The sequence below is a fragment of the Cariama cristata genome, unplaced genomic scaffold (assembly GCF_000690535.1).
Source record: "Cariama cristata isolate BGI_N322 unplaced genomic scaffold, ASM69053v1 scaffold2438, whole genome shotgun sequence".
In the NCBI taxonomy this organism is placed as follows: Eukaryota; Metazoa; Chordata; class Aves; order Cariamiformes; family Cariamidae; genus Cariama; species Cariama cristata.
Window position 1 is genome coordinate 1 of NW_009631446.1, and position 19,588 is coordinate 19,588.

The following is a 19,588-nucleotide window of genomic DNA, read 5'->3' on the forward strand; positions in this document are numbered from 1 at the left end:
CGTCCCTCAGGTGCCTGTGGCCGAGTCGAGGCGGGGAAGTTTGATGTCTTCAAGGAGCTTCTCACATGCAGAAAGTGCTTGTGCACGTCTGCTGCACTCCACAGCTTGTTTCTTTCTTCTGCTTCTTCACACGTTTGGTTTTTGGTTGGTTGGTTGTTGGGTTTTTTTCCCCCCCAAAAAGACTTAGCATGACCTTCTCCCACGCTACTCCCCTTTCTAGGAGAAAAAAAAAAAACACACGTTTGTCTATGTGTTAAATGAGCGCTAGTTAAAATTAGATCAAGTGTTAGCTGTCACAGCAGTGTGCGATAGCTAGTGTACTGAGCGCTTGATGTAGTCGTTGGAAAAAAAGAATGACCACCCTGTATTCTTGGCCTTATGCTTGTTTGCTTGTGTTCTCATTCATCTGCAGGGCAGCTGGCTCGGTTCTGCTTTATCAGAAACTGATGGAAACTTTAGTCTAAAAAAAACCCCAAAACTTATTACTTCAGTAGAAATAGGTGGTCATTGATGCATTGTGTGATGAACTTGAAACCTCAGCTCATTTGGTTGCTTTTAATTAAGTCAGAATATTTTAACTTGCTTCCCACATCAAGGAGCTGTTATCAAATAGTTTCGTAAGACTTGTTTGGAGGCAAACCAGAAAGTATCAGCTTTTTTTGGTTTTATAAAGAAAATTATTTACCAAACCATCAGTTACAAAATCTGTTAAAAATTATTTCACATATACTAGATAGTTTACTGAACAACTGTTGAATAGTATACTGAAGGGATTTGAGGTAAAATTCTGAAATTCTCCATGCCTAATCAATTTATCTATGAATTTATCAGTCCATTTGTGATGAATTCAATGAGTCAGTTAACCTATGCATTTATGTCATCATGATCTCAAAATGGTGCTGACTTGTGTTTGCGAAAGGGACAACCGTAATCAGCTTTTTAAAACATAATATAGACTGTTCGTTCAGTAAATGCCTCTGGTAATACAGAATCAGAAGAATCTGCGTTGGAAGGTGCATCTGGTCAGATACTAGCATTGCCATGTTGCATTTCAACTTTTGTCTGCATATACTGACTTTTTTCCCTGAGGTAGTGCTATTGTATTAGGAATGTGAAGGTTACAGTTATTCATATTTATTATTTTCTTTCCTGAGGACTTGAAAGCCCTTGATACCATGTGAGAATTTCTAATTGCATGGGGGCTGGGAGCACTAAGATGGGAGGGGAGTGGCAAGTGAAGAGAACCAGTCTTGTTTGGTTTATTCCACTTATTTTTGTATGAGCTGCATATAATGGCCTTCAGGAAATCAGACTCTGCATTCTCCTGAGTATCTTGGTAAGAGTTGTTTGCTGGGCAGGCAGGTTGGGTTGGTTCTTTTGCAGCCCTTCATCTGCTCGTCTCAGCTGTGAGGATGAGGAAGAAGTTGTAATTCTATGTGCAGAGTTTTACTGCAGGACTTTCCAAGGGCAGAGATGATTGCCACTTCTTCTTTGGCTGTATATTCCCACCAACAATGTTCAGTGACGTGATACTCACTTCTGACATGGAACTTTTTCAGTGCCTTTAAGCTCTCTGTGTCAGGTGATAGAGAAATTAATTGACATCGAGATTTCTTGTGGACCTTTTTCTCTACCTAAATTGTGTTCTGAGGCAGTATTGCATGAGAGAGAAGTGTGGAGACTGTAGTACTCATCTTGAAAGTTTGAGGTGGTGGTTAATTCCAGGAAGTTTCCACTAAAAGAATGGCAGAGTGTATGGTTGTCTGAGACTTTCTCAGTGGTCACCGGCTAGCCCTAATGTAGTGGTATTGTAGTATACTTTGAGTGACTTGAAACCAGTAGAAAATGATGCGTTGTTAAATGTACAGTAAGGATTTTCATTGTCCTCCCACAACAAAATACAGAACTTACTAGCTTCTGATAATACTTGTAAAAAGTTTTTTTCTTATCACTGCAAGCTGTGCAAGCCTGTTTTATAATACCAGGCTTGTGAAACTAAGTTTCACAGGTCTTCCTTCTATGATCACTTCGTGATAAATGCAAAGTAAATAGTGTTGGTCTTGCCTAAATGCTCAATGAGAGTTGTGGAGAATTTTTTGTTGATGCTCACTGAACCACAGGCTGCCTTTATCTCAAAACTAGGACCAATCATGCAGCTGTCAGCCTTATTAAGGGCAAAATTTCCACTTTTAGTAGAAGTTCCATCTGAGATAAACAGAGTTTTGGTGGCTGCAGTGATTAGAAAGGCAGCATCAGAAAAGCATGCATTTTTGTCACCTTAAGTGCGGTATTTTATCTCTTTTTCTGGTGTTTTCCTTTACTTTTTATTTGGTGCTGCTTTGCCCAGATGTGGACTTCTCTTTCTCTGTCCATGCTAGCTTCCTGCTCTTCTGTTTCCCTTTTAACGCTACTCTTTCATTCACACCCCACATCATATCTTGTCCTGCATTGCTTAATTCCCTTGTTTCTGTAGGTACATTGCACATCTATCTATCTATATATGGTAATTAATCTTCTGGTTCTTGGGGTTTTTTTTGTTTGTTTGTTTGGTGGGGTTTTTTTGTGTGTGTGGTGGCTGTTGTAGAACTAATCTCTGAAGATGTAGTTTATTTCCAGACATTCCTTTGGGATGCTGAAGGGACAGGGGAGCAAGTGACACTTTGCTCAGCTAGCTCTATCTCCCTGTAGTGTTCTGAGGATTGGAGTGCAACTTAACTGTGTGAACCTTGTATTGTGTATAATGAATAAATGCAATTTTTTTTTTTCTGTGAATGGAAGATGGTGAAAAAGCACGTTCTGTTTTCATCACAAAAGGTAGTGGCCATTAGAATCATAATTATAATGAAGAGTTAGGAGTTTACATAAATAATTCTTTCCTGTGTGTTTTGAAACCCTATTTTATGTTGAAGTTTATCAGATTTAAATCATGGTATAAGAGATATTCTCTCTCTCTCTTTCTAGAATGGAGTAATTTTAGCATATACAAAGAAGTATTTATGTGTAAAAATGTATTTAGTTGTCTTTCCTTGAAGTGTGCATAAATTGTATGATGAACCAGCTCAAATGAAAATCCTGTGCCTTTTGATACTTATCATTTCAGATACTTTGGAGAATTCATCAACACTCTACATTGTAAATATTGAAAGAAATGGAAAAATTATTTATACCTGGAAGGTAAGTCTGTCTTTGGAACTTAGTATAGCAGAGAGTAACACTGTGTATATCTATGCCTAATTGAGTCCTCGTAGTTTAAAATTTTTTTGCAGTGAAGGTTAGAACATGAAAACTCAACTGATTACAACTTGGTGGGTTTGGCAATGGGAAAATACCCCTCTCCACTTCAGACAAAGGTTAAGAATGATGAAATGGAGAGTGAAGTACTCACCTGATTAAGTCTATAGGGTTTTTGCTGTTGATTTTTTTGGAGGCCAGAATCTCACCCTGACTGAAATGCAATTTCCTTAACAGATAAACTCGTTGTAAGCAGCACATTCTTTCACCCTCAGAATTTCTCAGGGAAGTCTGACTATTAAATTCATGTGCGCTGCTTTAGTGAAATATGTTTCTTACTACCAATGTGTATGTTAAGATGCCATTTATCTAACAGTAATTCTGCTTCTGCCTTTCTTCTTTGTTACTTTAAGATTCATCTATAGCACTTTATTGCAAGTAGTCTGAAGTAACCATTGCTTATTTGATGTCTCAAAGTATCTAGAACTATCCTTTTTAACATAGGTTTCTGCTCTTCATGGCATGTGTATAGCTTTTAGGTTGAAAGACGTGTAGTTCCAAGAGATTTTTAAATGGTTTCAGAAGGTTTCCTCTTGATGAGACAAGCTGTGCTCCTTGTCTGTGCATATAGGAGAAATCTGTATACCCAGCTGGATTCTGGAGCATCTTGGTTCTCGAACAGTATGGAGTGGAGATTGCAGACTCCAGTAGAATAGGGCTGCCTTTTGTTCCCCTCCAGCTCAGCAATGCTAAGACTCTCCAGCTTCCCTAGGGTTAAGGGAAGAGGTGAGGCCTGTGTCAAGGTATAATACGCTTCAGCTGTGGGTGGATGTTTCCTTTAGTACAAACATGGGGGGGGGGAGTCTGTACAAGACAGCAGTAACCATAAAAACACTACTAAAGAATGTGTCAAGTTTGGTGGTTTTTTTTTCATTGCTCAAAGCTCTAGAAAGACTTGATGAAAGTAGCGCGTCTAGCTCCCAACGGGAGATCTGGTGCAGCATAGGTGTGATGTTGCTGCTTTCTAGCATCTGCGGAATCTCCCACTAAGCTTGTTTGGGTTTCTGACAGCAGAGTCCAGCTACCTTATATGCATTCAGGCTCTTCCAACTGACAGAAGGGATGAGTTGTAGCTCAAGGTTCACACATCTAAACGTCGGTGTCTGCCTGTCTGCTAGGTGTCTAAACTCCCGTTGTAGTCAGTAGGGATCTAGTCAAAACAGTTGGTGAAGTTTAGAGAACTGGCCACTTGTAGCCTGTACTCTGGGAGGAGGTGTGTGGAGTGGAGGAGGTGGACGAATACCCACTAGACTCCATTGACTGAATAGGCCAATGACTCTCATGAGAATTTAAACACCCAGGCTTAGTTCGCTGAATCTAGGGGTGAAGGCTGCATAGGAAATCACTGAAAATGTTCACTGTAGTTTCTCTTTCCTAATTTTGCAAATAAAGTAACTTCTGCAGCCTGTGTGGTAGGAATGGCTAGATGACAGAGCCTGAGAACTGGAACTAGCGAACTGCAGAGCTATGCTGCAGTTTTCACCTCTCAAATGCCATCCTGAAGGAGATGCTGCTGCTGCTTCTTTTCCCATTCTCTTACTGTGATAAAGTAGTCTGATTTTTTTTTTTTTTTTCCTCATGAGTAAGTCAGCCTGCTGAAGAACCAGCATTTATTTATTCCTCTGTTAGGAAGGATGCTGACATATTTTGTTTGCTTCTACCATAAGTGTTTTCTACACTTGTTAATGGGTAAACTGGAAGATACTTCCTGGAGTTTTCTCACAAAGAACAAATGTATCTTAAGGTGGTATTGCATGAAATATATGATGCTTCTCCCAGAGAGAAGTTGTTCATAGTGTGTGGTACACATTTCTTTCTTGGATCAATAAAAATTCTGCTCATCAGCTGAAAGTGTTGGTACCCACTTAGGTGTTGTTGATGTCAGTAGGAGGCAATACATCCACACTTGTTGGCGTGCATGATAAGAAAGTGTGGGTATGTCTGCCCCAAAGCTTGTGTTAGTCAAGGTGGTTTGTATATTGGTAGGAGCACATGTGGTGGTCCAGGCTGTAGCTGCACAGCACTCACCCAGGGTCCTGAGCAGGCTGGGTCCTGAGCTGCTGATGCTGTGCCTTTCCTGAGGTCCGTGCTTTTGTTAAATTAGTTATGTCTGTGTCAGCTGCAGTCACACCTTGGGACTGTTATACCTTAAAGTAGGACTGGATTTTTTTTTCCTCTGTCAAGAGTAGAATGCTAAAAACCAGCAAGTGTTGGGAGTATTGTGTGACTGTGTCTGGCTTTTTACACTTTACTGTTGACTTAACAAGGATTCAATCCAAATGTTTCCTTTTCTGAAACAGTCCATTGACAACATACGGGTCTAGTTCTGTGGGTTTGGAGTTTACTGCAAACCTTTTAAGAGGAGTATCCATTCATATTTACATAGAAGAAAAATATCTTGCTGTATGCATCTCAGCAAATGACAAGTAGTTTTAGGCCTGGATTTGACACGTCTTTTAAATTTTTACAAGCTTGTTCTAAAGTAGAAGTATTCTTTGTGCTTTGTTATTCTGTTCTGCTAATATACATCATCACACTGGAAGGCTTACCTGGGGAAAAGACTGCTTTTAGTGTGTGCAGTTAGTCCTTCTATTTCCTTAAACTTATGTTGGAGAAACGACGATGTAATTACAGCTTCTGAAAAATTGCGGATCTTACTGAGTTGTTAAGGCAGTTTAATATCTTTCTCTCCCACCTGCATGATAAACTATTTATAACTAATGAGCTACCACTTTTGCAAGACACAGCTATATATCTGTGAGTCTTTCCTGTTGGTTCTATAGCAGCAAACTTTAGCTGTAATGTTGTCAGTGAAGATAGTGCACAAACAAGGATTTAAACTAAACTGAGCTGCCCTGGCTTGTTTTCTATTTGTATCTATTAGCAAACAACCTCTGTCTGCTGAGTGGAAGAAAATCAAGCGTGTTCTGTATGAAATCAGGGGAAGGTGGAGAATGAGCTTTATTTTCAAGCTTATTTTAGAGTATTGTGTTGTACTGTGGTTTTGACAGTGTCTGTCTTTTATGACATTGATAGTTGGTGTAAATGAAGATATTTTTAATGCAAGTGAATTCTAGTATTGGCACTTCTATTTTGCAAAGCAATACAAGAATGTCTAGAGTAAACATGAAAACAAGTGTCTTAGCTTATGCACAGATATGGGCACTGATGTAGTCCTGTTGCTAGTCTTGTATATTTTTTAGTAGCGAAGTACAGAGGATGTTAGCGTTTCAGACACACTTGGAAAGGATGGTTATTTGTGAAAGCACTTGCCTAACCTTAAATGAGGAGGCCTGAAGCGTGTGTCTTAAAGAAAGAAAACAAAATGTCTTTATATTAAATCAGAAGTCAAAGGCTTTTGTCATTGCCACAACAATAATGAGACACTCAGAAATAGACCCCTTAGGAAGAGAATACTCAGGCTTTTGTTTTAACTTCACAAAGCAAGATGCCGTAACTTTGTAAATAACCACAGATTTCTTCCCTCTCCCTCCAAGCTGTAGTTAAAAACAATGATGCTCACTGTTTGAGTACAAGTCTGTGTGACTGGATTTAATTTCAACAGTGTAGCAGTTTAGTGCCTGTACCTAGAGTACGTTAATGGACTTCAACTTGATTTGATATACAATATATGCTGCCAAGCAGAATTTATTTCACATTTTTTTTAATATTTTGAAAACTTAAGGCATAGTAAGAATTACTAAGAAGAAAAGTTTTGATTTGTGTAGTCTTAGAAATGCCCCCAAATCATTCTGTGTTATTATCAATAAGCTAGAAAGGATATGTATTATGTTTCTTTTCAAAGGCAGCAGGCTAATGGTGCCATCTGAGCTGGTGAAATATATTTAGCCTTCAAACAATCATTTCCTAAGGCAGAGCTGAAATCCTTTTTCCAGCTTGTAGCCAGATCACTGGAAGCTGTGTTTGGTGATGTTTGATGTTTCTGTGCTCCCTTTTGGAGCAATCACCCACTGAGTTCGTGAGTTTTGGAATACTGGCCTTGAATCTTTCAGGAGCCATAGCATCCCCTTTCATTCTTGTACAGACATCTCTCTTCCTGGCCCTACTGCCTATAACTAAAGCCAGTTCAGAACCAGAGTCAGAGAGAGGCACTTGGCTTATGCAATGGCTTGTGGGCTGTGGATTGGCCACATTTCAGCTTTGTCCCATGTGTTAGTTCTTAAAGGGGAAAAAAAAAAATCTTTGTTCTCTTTCTTGCCTTGCTTTCTTGGAATTAGATAATTAACTGCCTGTTTATAGGACAGGGAAGTCTGTGAGTATGTGTGTGAAGGGGCAGGGAGAAGAGGAGAGGGAAGTAGGAAAAAAATAAAAACACACTTTAATTTTGTATGTATTTACATTGCCAATGCTAATTTGTTTTCATCCATAGGGAAACCAGAGAAATACTCACATTGGATTGTACGATCTTCAAACTAAACAAAATGAGGTGAGAGCAATACCAGGCTTCTGCCTGGTGAAGACAGTGCTGTAGTGTTCCAGATATTGATGCCTTGCACCACAGGATGTTATGTCCTTAAGGAGTATCTGCTTGTTTGAAACAGAAGAGAGAGCAGAGAAGGTACTGAAATGATGCTTAGTAGCATTAAGATGCAGAACATTACAGAACATTTGAATGACTTCGGAGTAGTAAAATATCATGTCTGCAATCTTTACTTCTAAACAACCAATTCAAGCCCTTTCCATTCCTCTTCACACTGAACACATGTGCCAAGAAGTAAAAGTTTTAGATTTTCTTTGTTATGTGTGCATCTTCAGTCTGTTTGGTGCTACCATTTGTAAGAAGTTATTCTAAAATGGAATGTACTGCAGTTCAGTGGCTGAAATCATGATAACAGGCCTTTGCAGGTGTCCCCATAACAGTATGAAATGGATGAAATTTCATATTTACATAAGGGTCTGCTGTGCTGCTCTAGTGGCAACACAGAGCTCAAAAGAACCAGTAAGAAACAAACAAATGAGAAAAAGGAGAAGTGATACAATTGAGGCTTGAAATATGGTTCTTCTGGCTGTGAAATGATTTGCTTTAAAAATAAAAACAGTGTACTGGTCAACAGTGTTTTGCTAAGGAGGAGTAATTAGATGGTTTTCTTTATGTAGTTAAAAAAAAAATTTATTAGCATTAATGTGTTTCTCTGTAGCACCTCTATATGTTTGAGAGGGATCTTCGCATAATCAGTTGTTCGATCAACAATGAAAGGACGTTATTGGGTAAATATGTGTTTTATCAATAAACTTTTTTGTGTCATAGTAAAGATCCTATAGTTTAGGATGATACGTTTGGGTCTAGAATTTCTTAAATCTATTTTGACCTGTATGTTGCCCACAGCAGTCTATGCATTTCGGTGAATCCATCACCGAATAATGTAGGTAACAACATAAAGACATAGGTGTAGCAATATTGCTGTTTATTAAAACAAAAATCTAATATACACTGACCCTTTGTTCACTTCCTCCTCCTGCATTTATATATCTCCTGCATCTAGAAGAGCTTCTGTTGTTCCTTTAACATACATGTTTTTGGTAAAAAAAAAAAAAAAAAAAAAAAAGAAATAAATTGTGATGCTCTCTCTGCAGGAATATTTAATAAGATTAATATCAAATGTGTATGCTCACTGTGGTTGTGTGGTGTGGTTTGTTTTTTTTTTTTCCCTTAGCAGTCAGCTTCCATCAGTGTACAGAGGAAGAAAGAGTAAGTCGGCTATTACAGTCAGGTACTACAAGTGGATTGTTTTAATACTGTTAGAAATATAGTACCCTTTTATTTTTTTCCCCATGTAATTTCTGTTTAGAAGGCTAAATTGTGTATTTAAAAAATGTTGTCTAAAACATGTTCTTCTTGCAGTATCCAAGTATTTAACCTTGCTAATTGAAATTCATCCCATTAATAATGTGAGAGTCTTAAAGGCTGTGGATAGCTGTGTTCGAGTACAGGTAAATTATTCAACTAATTAAATATAAACTCTTTAATCCACTATGCTAGAGAGAAAAAGTGTTTGAGTGCAGAAATATGTCATGTTATCTTGCAACTGTTACAGTGATAGTGTGCCCATGTTTCTTCATAGAAGGAAAAAAATGAGAAACTTCGTAAAATATTTGATGTGGAATATTTTTCTGACATGAAGGCTACTTTTTTATTTCTCTTCAGTCCTCTGAAGGTTGCAATTATGGTGATTGGTGACTATTAGTCTGTATGAATAGCTATTTTTACTAATTAAATATCATTAGTGTGCCTGTCTTAATTTAAAAATATATAAATATCCATCTAAAAATCCTCATTTTAGATAAGTGTTCTAAACTACTTTGGTTATTTACTTACTTTTGTGAAACTTTCTGTACAGTTTCTTTATCCAGTTGAAGGCAGAAGTACTTCTACAGAAAGTCACCTCTTGCTAGTTTCAGATGATAAATGTGAGTTAATATTTTGAAAGTACATTATCGTTCTTTTACTTTAAGATGGTCATTATAGATTATATTTTTGGTAGACTTTTATTGGAAAAAAACCAGGAAAAAAAGGGGATGAGCTATTCTGTGTGTTACGGATGTGTTTTAAAAACTGTATTATTTAATGGGATTTTTTTTCAATGTTAGCACAATGGCCAGCTTTGACTGCAATTATTTGCTTAGTTCATGTATTCATCAGTTATCTTTACTTCTAAAAAAACTAAAATAGACTTTTATAGCTGCCTATATAAATTCAGCGCAGATCAATTGACTATGAGAGGTGGATTGTGATTTAATGCGTGACAAGTGGGATAAGAATAGGACAATAGTTTCTTGGATTCAGCTAACTTTGCATGTTCAGTCTAATCTGATGGGAGGGAGTGGGTAGAGATGGACACTTGGAAAAGGCTTTTTATCCCTCTTGCCTTTCAGTCTTATAACAGCATGAGATTGCTTTTCCTATCTTTTTGGAGAGGCCCATCTTCTCTACTAAGCTAGGCACCTACCTTTAGGTAGCTAGACTTAGGTGGGCAGAGTTCACCTCCTAATACATTCACATAGTGCTGCGAACTGTATCAGAAACATTTATAACTTCTCCTGGGTGAATCTTGCACCCTTCGCACAGGCAAATTACCAATAGCTTTTAGGAATTTTGTGTGGGAAAGGACTGTGAGGTGGTATTCGTGCTAGGAAGTGAAGCAGGGCTAGGGTGTAGTCTCAGGCACAGGCATGCAGCTCTGCATGCTCTTTTCTTTATAAGTGCGCTCCTTGGCTTGCTTTGGCATGTTTCGGTTAGCGCTCTTCCTGACCGTGCTGTGCTGATGTGGGCAGAGAACTGCTTCCACGAGGTGCTGTGGCTGAGGCTATCCTTGGCTCAGGAAGGGGAGAGGGTCCAGATCTCTGCGTAGGCACCTGTGTTCGTATATCACACATTGCCTCTTACACTGAGTTGAACTTTCCTGGCCCTAATGTGTTCTTATAGCATTCTAAGAGGGGAGATTGTTTAATAAACTGTATAAAAGCATATAAAAATGTGTGTTTGTAATGATTTTTTTAATATATTTTCAAGATATTGAAAAATTTGACATTCATGTTGTTGCAGAAGAAGAACACAAAGTGGTAAGACTTGAAAAATCTTGGGGTTTGGGTTTGTTTTTTTCCTTAATTGAAAATTTAAACATCTGTAATTTTAGTGAACTGTGTTTGTAGTTTTATACTTGGGCAGCACAAAGTATATTAAAGAGAATATCCATAGTATTGCAACTTATGCAGCTAACCACAAAGCTGATTGAAAAACCTGCATACCATGTAATCTATGAGGAAAGTTGCTTATTTTATTGTTTTTTGTTTGTTGCTGAAAGTTGGGAGTAAACATAGTGTATATACATTTTTAAACCATTTAAAACATTTTGCAGAGTCACTTTCCTGGCTTTGCTTTTTGGGAATCTGTGTGTCCAAGTAAGAGATTCATTTAAAAAACAAGCAAACAAAAGACATAAAACTTAGATACACTCCAAGTACTGTGAATGTTCCAATCTCTTTTTCCCCTCATCTCTCTTTGCTGTGTTTAACGTGAATTTGTCTTCACCAAATTGTGAGTGTCTTGCTTACAAGACTTATTAATAATTAACATGTATCTAATATAGTAAAGAATTGTGTCATGAAAACCAACGTTTTGCTCTGTGGAGACGAATGTAGGCTTAGAAGGAAAAGGTTAAGGTCCTGATTTTCAGCCACTTTGTGACTTTCATGGTTTTCTCAAAGTTTATAATTGCTTTTAAAGCAGACAGGTTTTATATGTCAGACTATGGTAGTAGAGTAAATATTAAGAGTGAAATCAGAAAAAACAGATCAATCTGATGTCCTTCTAACAAACAGATTTGTTTTGGTTGACATGAAATCTCCCTACATCTTTCAAGAGTGCATTTATCCAATCCCAACACTTTTCCACAATTCTAGCCCTTTCCCTGCTGCCAGTACTCTCCGTCATGCGGCTGAGACTTTGGATAGAAATTCCTTTCAGAGCTAACACATCTTCCTTCAATGGTTAATGTAGCTGGTTCTGAACTGACTGGTATTTCACTCCTCTACCCTTCTCTGTGGTGAAGAGTGCTGTCTGTTTTGCTTTGTTCACTTTCAGCAGCTTAAGTGGTTAATTTCTAGCAGCAAGGAAATCTCAAATATTTGGTAGTAGGTCTACCCTGAAAACTCTGCTTCTGCTGTTTTTAAACTGAGCACCTTGCACACAACTAAGGTGGACTTTGCGCAGCTAACAAGTGGCGTATTCCCTCCTAGCACCTTAGTATTTGCACCTCTTCTGTCATTGCTTTTTTCTTTAAAGCACAGACTGTGCATAATTGTTGTAGAACCTTACTTGACGACTACTAATATTCTTTCTTTCCCTTTAGGCGATTCAAAACTCAGGTCAGCTTCCAAGAGCCAGAGTTGCAGATGATCTCATTTGGGCACAATGGGATATGATAGAACAAAGGCTCTTCTACATTGTTCCAAAGGTGAGATGGAAGTCAATCTAGTAGTTTTGTTCCTGCCTGTCTGAGTGCAGTAAAGTTTTGAATGTGTGGGGTAATACTGTGAGTTTGCTTTTCATTATGGTAGTCTTGTCTTGTTCCTGCTTCAGATAAAGTAAAGCAAAAGCTAAGCTTGCCTTAACTGCTATTTGTGCATATTAAATTGCAAGAAGACTGGTGGTCTTAGTGCTTTCTATAAAAAAGGGTGGATTTGTTATGTTTTCTTTGCCTTAAAAAGGTCTTTTATTCAAAAGGATCTAAATCTACCAAAAAACGTTGTGAGTATGATGCCTCTGTTCCAGAGAATTCACATCTAGAAAGTATGTTGTACACAAACTTACTGAGTGACCAAATGAGGGCAAGTTCTTGGCTAGAAATGCTGAAACTCTTTGCATTTGTTTTTTTTTGTTTTGTTTTGTCTGAGGGACTATTTGCACTTGATGTATTCTATGTAAATGTAAATTGATTTTTCATAAGTTTTCTTAGCTGCCAAAAAAATATGAATGTTGGGAAATGACAGGAAGTGAACTGTGATGGAGAAATGTATTCCTGGTTTTGTTTCTGAGATACCCTTTTTGAACTGACCAAAATAAGATACAGTTCCTTTTGCCATATAGGTAGTTATGGAAAGAATGTATATGTGTGTGTGAGACAAGTCATGTGGTGCTTCAAGTGAGGGCCCACGCAATTATAGATGATTGGCAGATAATGATCTGGGACAGGAAGGAAGCATGTCATAGTGCTATTGTGGGGGGTTATGTGTGGTTTTTAAAGTTGTCTTTTGTCCCCTAACTTCTGCACGTCTGTTAGCAAAGTGGGTTGAGTGTGCAGAATGGTGTGGAGTATCCGGTCACTTTTCAGTCTATATAATATGCTTTCTATTTTATCAGTTACAAAACACATCTTCTTAATTCCAGGAATCAAAGAGTACTTTAAAATGTGTCCAGTTTTATCCTGATGAAAATTTTAACTCAATAGTAAGTCATAAGTATTTTATTATACAATGGTTTTAAGTGGGATGTAATGATGTGTTCCAAGCACCCATACAGAAATCTGTTTCAGTGTCTTTTGTTATTGGAACTCTTGCAGAGGAAAACCGGGTTTTGTTTTTCCTTTTTTTTTTTTTTGCATTATTGTTTTATATAGTGTGTGTGTATATATAGAAAATATAGTATATACTAAATCCAAAACCACAGCACCATACCAGCTACTAGGAAGAAAATTAACTCTATCTCAACTGAAACCAGAATGGTTTTATTCTTTTCAAGAATATATTCAGATTCAGATTGCACCATGGTAAGGTAACTTCAGTGGAATTGCACAGATATTGACTTAGAAGTAAGTGACATTCATGACATTATACTGATCTTATATTCAAATATTGAAAAGCAGGGCTTATCAAATGCACTAGACAAAGAAGCCATGTACTAATTTTATGTCAGATTTAAACACGACAGGAAAACCTGTTGTGGCCAAAATACAGAGAACAGAACATAAAAGTTACAACTGTTGAACATGTAATTGTTACTAGACTTTTGGCTGAAATTTGTTCTAATGCAGGAGGTTAAATATATCACAGTTTATTTTCTTTCTTTTTAAGAATCTGTTTTATGTTTTTTGGGGTGACTGTAAGGATTAGAGGAGGATAAAGTTAAAAATGTTGAATCTGATGAAATGTGAGTTCGACACATTTTGCTGGTCTGAAATGCTAATCACAGTATACTGACCTCACTAAATAGCAGGTTTGGTTTTGTTTTTGGTTAACAGCTGGAATCACACCTGGATATTTCTGTAAATGACACACAGTTAAAGTAAGTTTTTTATTAATGCTTTGTTTTGCTTTCCTTTTAATATATAGGGTAGTGTCTTACAAACTTAAAGTTTGTCCCAACCACAGTATCTTTCTTTGCAATTGCCTACATGGTACTGGAACATAAGAATAGTATGAACATGGTGTCCGAATCTCCAGTTCCTCTCATTTTCATCAGTGTCAACTGTGAAATTTAATGTAATCCTTGACTGCTTTTTGGTGCCATTTTTTAAAATTATTTGTCTGAAGAGCTAGCTATAGGTTAAACCCTCTGAGTATTCTGTACCTATTTAAATTAATTTGTTTTAATCTTGGGCATATTGCAGTAATTATGTCAAAATTCTTGTCCAGGGAAGCTCTCCATTTTTAATTGCTGTTACATGTTTTACTGGGCAGTTAACCAGATCAGTAGCTCCTTTTATAGCGTATGAGACACTACCTGTACTGTTTTCTCCTCCAGCATGCTATTTCCAGGCAGCCTGCACTTTCAAAGGCTAAGATTTGTCCGTCCGCATCTACCATGCACATGGCTGCATCTGAGCCTGGCTCCTTAAGGCTCCCTTTTAATTGAGGAAAAACTAGTCAGGATGGTCTGACTCTCAGTCATAATTCATCTCATCCTCCTCTGTCTGCAATCAGTTGAATTTACATTCTAAAAGGGCCTGTTTCTCTTCGTTGAACAGAAAGGGAGGCCAAAGCTGCTAGATCAGGTGTCAATAACTGAAGGTAGTTGAGTTCCAACCTGCCCAAACTGTGGCTCTCAGAATCTCTCAGTGCTATGCAGAAGGTGCAGTGTGGTGCTACTGCACATGCAGGTTGCCCTAAAGGGCAGTGTATTTCTTGCAGTTAGTACGGAAGAAATCCAGCTCTTACAAGAGCTTCAATGCTATAATTTTATTTTTTTTTTATTTTCAAAATTATTGCAGAAGACCTAGGAGAAAATACCTACAGGATCAGAATCCTTTCTGGCAAAAAAACCCCAACCAAGCAAAAAAAAAAACACCCAACAACAAAAAAGCCAAAGCAGACTGACCACAATCTTCTGTTGCATATTCTGCACAGCAAAAATAGGACTTGTAGCTTTTAAAGATATGTAAAACCATTAAAGCACAGGCAGCATGAGACTGAAAAAGAATGTCATGGTGTAACAAGTTCCATGTGAGTGTAATTTTGTGCTTTCCTTTTCAAGTTTTTCCGCTGAAATTAGTGTGCCTAATTGCAGATTAAAATGTAGCTTTACAGACATAAGAATGGTAGAGTTAGACTGCAAAGCCTTTGAGTTCTCAGGTATTGATGGGTGCTTGGATTTCCAGTGCTTCATCAGAACTTCTTTTCACTTGAACGTGCAGGAATGGTTGGATAATGCTGCAGTCAGTGAAGTTTGCAGGTGTAATAAAAACTGTTGGATTCTGGTAACAATGTGCAGTCTTCAGATTCTCATTACTAACAGCATTGAGCGGATTGGTTAAAGCCTAATTTAACTTGCATTAGGGAACATTTGATTAGAATTTAATTAGTATGTTTTGATTACATAGTGACTGTTCTTGTGATCTTTGTGTTGTGATGAATCTCTGTGGATGAAGAAGTGATTTATTTAGTGATCTTTATTTGCTCATAGACTTGTGAATTTTGGATATGATTACTGTCAAGACCAAGATGTTACATCTAAATCTTTGAATCTTCAGGTCTTTACAAGTAAAGCAGGTAATGATTAAATACAAGTATTGTCAAAATTATCTCCACTAGTAATTATCATGCAGTGTAATTATAATTGATTACTAAATTTCTTTGTAAGACATTATATATATATTTGTATTTTTGGGTGGTTTTTTTTGTATGAGTGTGAGATTTTTATTCCTTTAGAGTATACTAGGCAAGTAACTGTGAGGAGAGGGAGAAGGCAGCTGTGTGCTATTTTTCTTACTAAGTTTTTTTTATCCTCTGAAAGCTGCATTCCAAGTTGAGCTGAAGGTTACCTAGGGTTTTATCTATCAACACCAACAATAAAACAGTCACACAGAAATTTTCTGGTAGCCCAACTTCAAAGAACTGGTATCATGCACTCATATGGTGAAATATGCCAGTCTAAGCACACTGTAGCATTTTCTGCTAGTTTCAGAATGCAGGAGGTACCAAAGCATGATTGTGTATTACATTAGAGCAATTTAATGTTAAAGCTGGCTGAAAATGTTTTAGAAAGTAAATTCAAAGGAAGGTTTTGGCTAGGTCTGTTGTATGGGTATCTGACGTAGTATATAATTGTGTTGCAGAGTGGACATGCATAAATGGAACACGTGCAATACAGATTCTAAGAGCTTCATTTTGCTGTTAGTTTGTGATAGTTAGAAGGTCCAAGTATGTGATACCCAAACTCAGGATGTGATACTTAAGGGTTTAGTGTATATATATGATTCCTTAAACTTAAACCTAAAATGTTCCCTAAATCTTTAGGATTTAGGAGTCTCCCTGCAACCTAATGCATGCCATGAGCTTTTTTTGATTAAAAACTGGTCTGAAAAGGCATCTGTTCATCACAGATGCCTGCATTTTCAGCTTCTAAATTAGACCATACCGCGAAGCAGAGGTAGTGTCTGACTAACCATTGAATAGTCTACAGAGTTGTATTGAGATATGATGTGTTGCAGAAGTGGCTTTACATCTCACTTCTTGAGGTGTGCTGTATGTACATGAGCGAATTGCTGAGGTATTTGCCAGTTGTGTTGAAATGACCATTAATGCAAATCAAGTGAAATAGTTTCCTTACAAGGATTTTTTTTTTTCCTTACCAAGACAGACAGCATGCTTACAAAGATTAAAGGGAAGGAATTAGAAATAAGAGAAAGCCAAGTTTTAATCTACCAAATGTAGATTAGGCTACTTTTTCTCTGTTAGCCAGACAGACTATTTCTTATACAAATGGCCTGTCCAATAATGGAAAATGTTATTTATTTGTATATATGTGTTTCCTTTTAAACCTATACTTCTCTAGGGTTTGTTCAGATTGAAGCACCTCCTTTTAGTTTAGGATGAAATTCAGTCTTCCTCCAACAAGACTGTTGTTTGATTCCCCTGAAGTAAAATGTTCTTCTCGATCTGGCAACACAGTATTTAAATTCTGTGTGGAAACTTTCACATGCGCTCTTCATTGTGCTTAATGTAAAGCACATAATTTGACAATTAAAATAATCTCATTTAGTAAGTGTATGTGGCTTTTCATTGAATGTTGTTTGAAACCGAGGATTACTTTGCACAACCTATTTTGAGTAACAGTTTGGAGCAAATGATTTTGGCGCTGGGACCATATCTAGTAGTCGGAGAACACTATGGGTAATCACACTCAAGTTCCCTTTTGTGCCTCTTGTTTGTGGTGATTTATAAAACTGGACTGCAAGCTCTTTGGGGTGCAGACTATGCCTTCTGTGGAACTGCTAGCATGCTTCAGATGTTAATGCTGATAACCCGATTTGTACGATTCGGACATCTCTGGCAAAGAATAACTGACGTAACTTCAAAATGGAATATTCTATTAATAAAACTGCTATTGGCTACTGCCAGTCTGGACTCTGAATGAAATCATTCTTCCTTTCTCAAACTTCCGCAGTAGAAGAAAAGTAGCCCTATTCCTTATACTCAGCACAGACAAAATGTCTCCAGATAAAAACCCCTTTGTAGTTCTAGATTAGCTGAGATCAAGCAGTTCTAGTCTCAGAATTAACTTTGCATGTCCAGAATTCAGTGGTTATTTAAACAACACTGGGCTGTTACCTTTTCTTTTAGTGCTTTAGAAGTACTTTTCAGTTAAATTTGCTCAGTATTAAAAAAACCACAGGCAGTAAGATGATGTAAACCCTGGATTACTGTCACCTAACTTTACCTGCCTAAAAGTTAAAGATCTGGACTATATTTCTAGAGAGAAACAGGCATCTCCAGGGGATGATTGCTTCTATCTGTATTTCTTCATTTGCTATATAGGAGTCTAAATGAGAGATGTTTGGTTGGCTGAAGTTTAGGTGAGGCAAGTCACTCCTAAGCCAGCATGACTAGACAAAATGGCCTGGTGCGATGTTGTATTTGAATTGTGACACTTGGATGCCATGTTGGTATGTTGGTACAGCCTTATGTCTTACGCTTCTGCATGAACAGAAATGAGGAATCTGAAGTCAAAATTTTCTAGGGAAAACTTCATGTCTTCACAGGTGACTTAAAATTTCAGTGGTATGATGTTTATTTATCAAGTGGCAGAGTTATAACTGTTGTTTTCCTAATTCTGTTGCATGTAGTAACTCGCTGTTACCCTGGATGAGTAGAACTAATTTTTAAATGCTTCCTTTTTTTTACTTTGTTGTGATTGAGATCTTTTTTCCCTTTTATTTCTGAAAAAATAAGAATCCATCCAAAGATGTCTTCATGTGAGTCTTCTCACCTTGTGGCATTTAGCTACAGCTCTTACTGTTTGCAGATGACTTTGAAATGGATAGTGTATGGACCTGATTCTGCTTCCGCATGAAGCACTTACCATATAGGTGCAATAGGATAACAAGCTTTCCCAGCATCAGCACAACCCGGCTTGAACAAGAGGAAACGGTTTAGGACAAGAGGAAATGGTCTCAAGTTGCACCAGGGGAGGTTCAGACTCGACATTAGAAAAAACTTCTTCACTGTTGGAGTTGTTAAGCATTGGAACAGGCTCCCCAGGGAGGGGGTGGACTCACCATCCCTGGAGGTGTTCAAAAAACGTTTAGATGTGGGGCTTGAGGACATGGTTTAGCGGGCATGGTGGCATCAGGTATACGGTTGGACTTGATGATCTTTGAGGTCTCTTCCAACCATAATGATCCTATGAATGTGCAGAGAGCACTGCTAAGGGTAGGATAGGAGTTTGTCTTATGTTCTCAGTCGCTGGCTGCTCTACTGGGATTGCCAAGATGGTATCAGATGTAACACTGCTTGGACACTTGCTGATCTGAGACTGTCGTGTTTCTGTCTGTATTGATGAAGCACACTTTGATATTTTCTGTTGTTCGTAGTTCAGTTTGTAGACATTTGGACCAGTATCCTAGAGTTGAAAGATGTACGTCTTATTCATAGTCCCCCATCACCACTGTTTTTGTGATCAGCTTGCATATATTACCCACTGACACTTCAATCTGAACAGACTCGCTTGCAAGTTACGCAGTTTACAGAACATTGTATACACTAACCTCCAGCATACAAGAAAGAAATTTGCAGTGTTGGAAGGGAGCTGTTGATAATGAAATGGCATTGTGGGTTGCTGGAGCTTTTCCAGTCTTCCTCATGAGTTCTGATGCTGCTACTTTAAAAATTATGCATGCTCTGAAAGATGCCAAGTGCTCTGGCAGAATGCCCTATCTGTTGTCTAAATGACTCAGATATCCAAGCAAAACTGTACCAAACAATATTCAATCAGCTAAGAATAAGCAGAAAAAAAATAACATGTCAAAAGAAAGTATATACCTTCCCCAGAAGTGTGAAGTGC

The 19,588-nt window shown here is 37.7% G+C and overlaps 1 protein-coding gene across 1 annotated transcript in view; it reads left to right on the forward strand.

Moving 5' to 3' along the window:
* Window positions 1–3,063: 3,063 nt before the first annotated feature.
* The window catches only part of LOC104155005 (gamma-secretase-activating protein-like), a 32,355-nt gene continuing 15,830 nt past the window's right edge, over window positions 3,064–19,588 (forward strand). Inside the window, exons 1-11 of the mRNA XM_009705943.1 lie at window positions 3,064–3,174; window positions 7,682–7,738; window positions 8,451–8,520; window positions 8,967–9,023; window positions 9,155–9,243; window positions 9,651–9,720; window positions 10,823–10,872; window positions 12,162–12,266; window positions 13,199–13,258; window positions 14,049–14,092; window positions 15,710–15,795. Of these exons, the coding sequence (XP_009704245.1) occupies window positions 3,064–3,174; window positions 7,682–7,738; window positions 8,451–8,520; window positions 8,967–9,023; window positions 9,155–9,243; window positions 9,651–9,720; window positions 10,823–10,872; window positions 12,162–12,266; window positions 13,199–13,258; window positions 14,049–14,092; window positions 15,710–15,795 (799 nt within the window). The remainder of the gene's footprint in view (window positions 3,175–7,681; window positions 7,739–8,450; window positions 8,521–8,966; window positions 9,024–9,154; window positions 9,244–9,650; window positions 9,721–10,822; window positions 10,873–12,161; window positions 12,267–13,198; window positions 13,259–14,048; window positions 14,093–15,709; window positions 15,796–19,588) is intronic.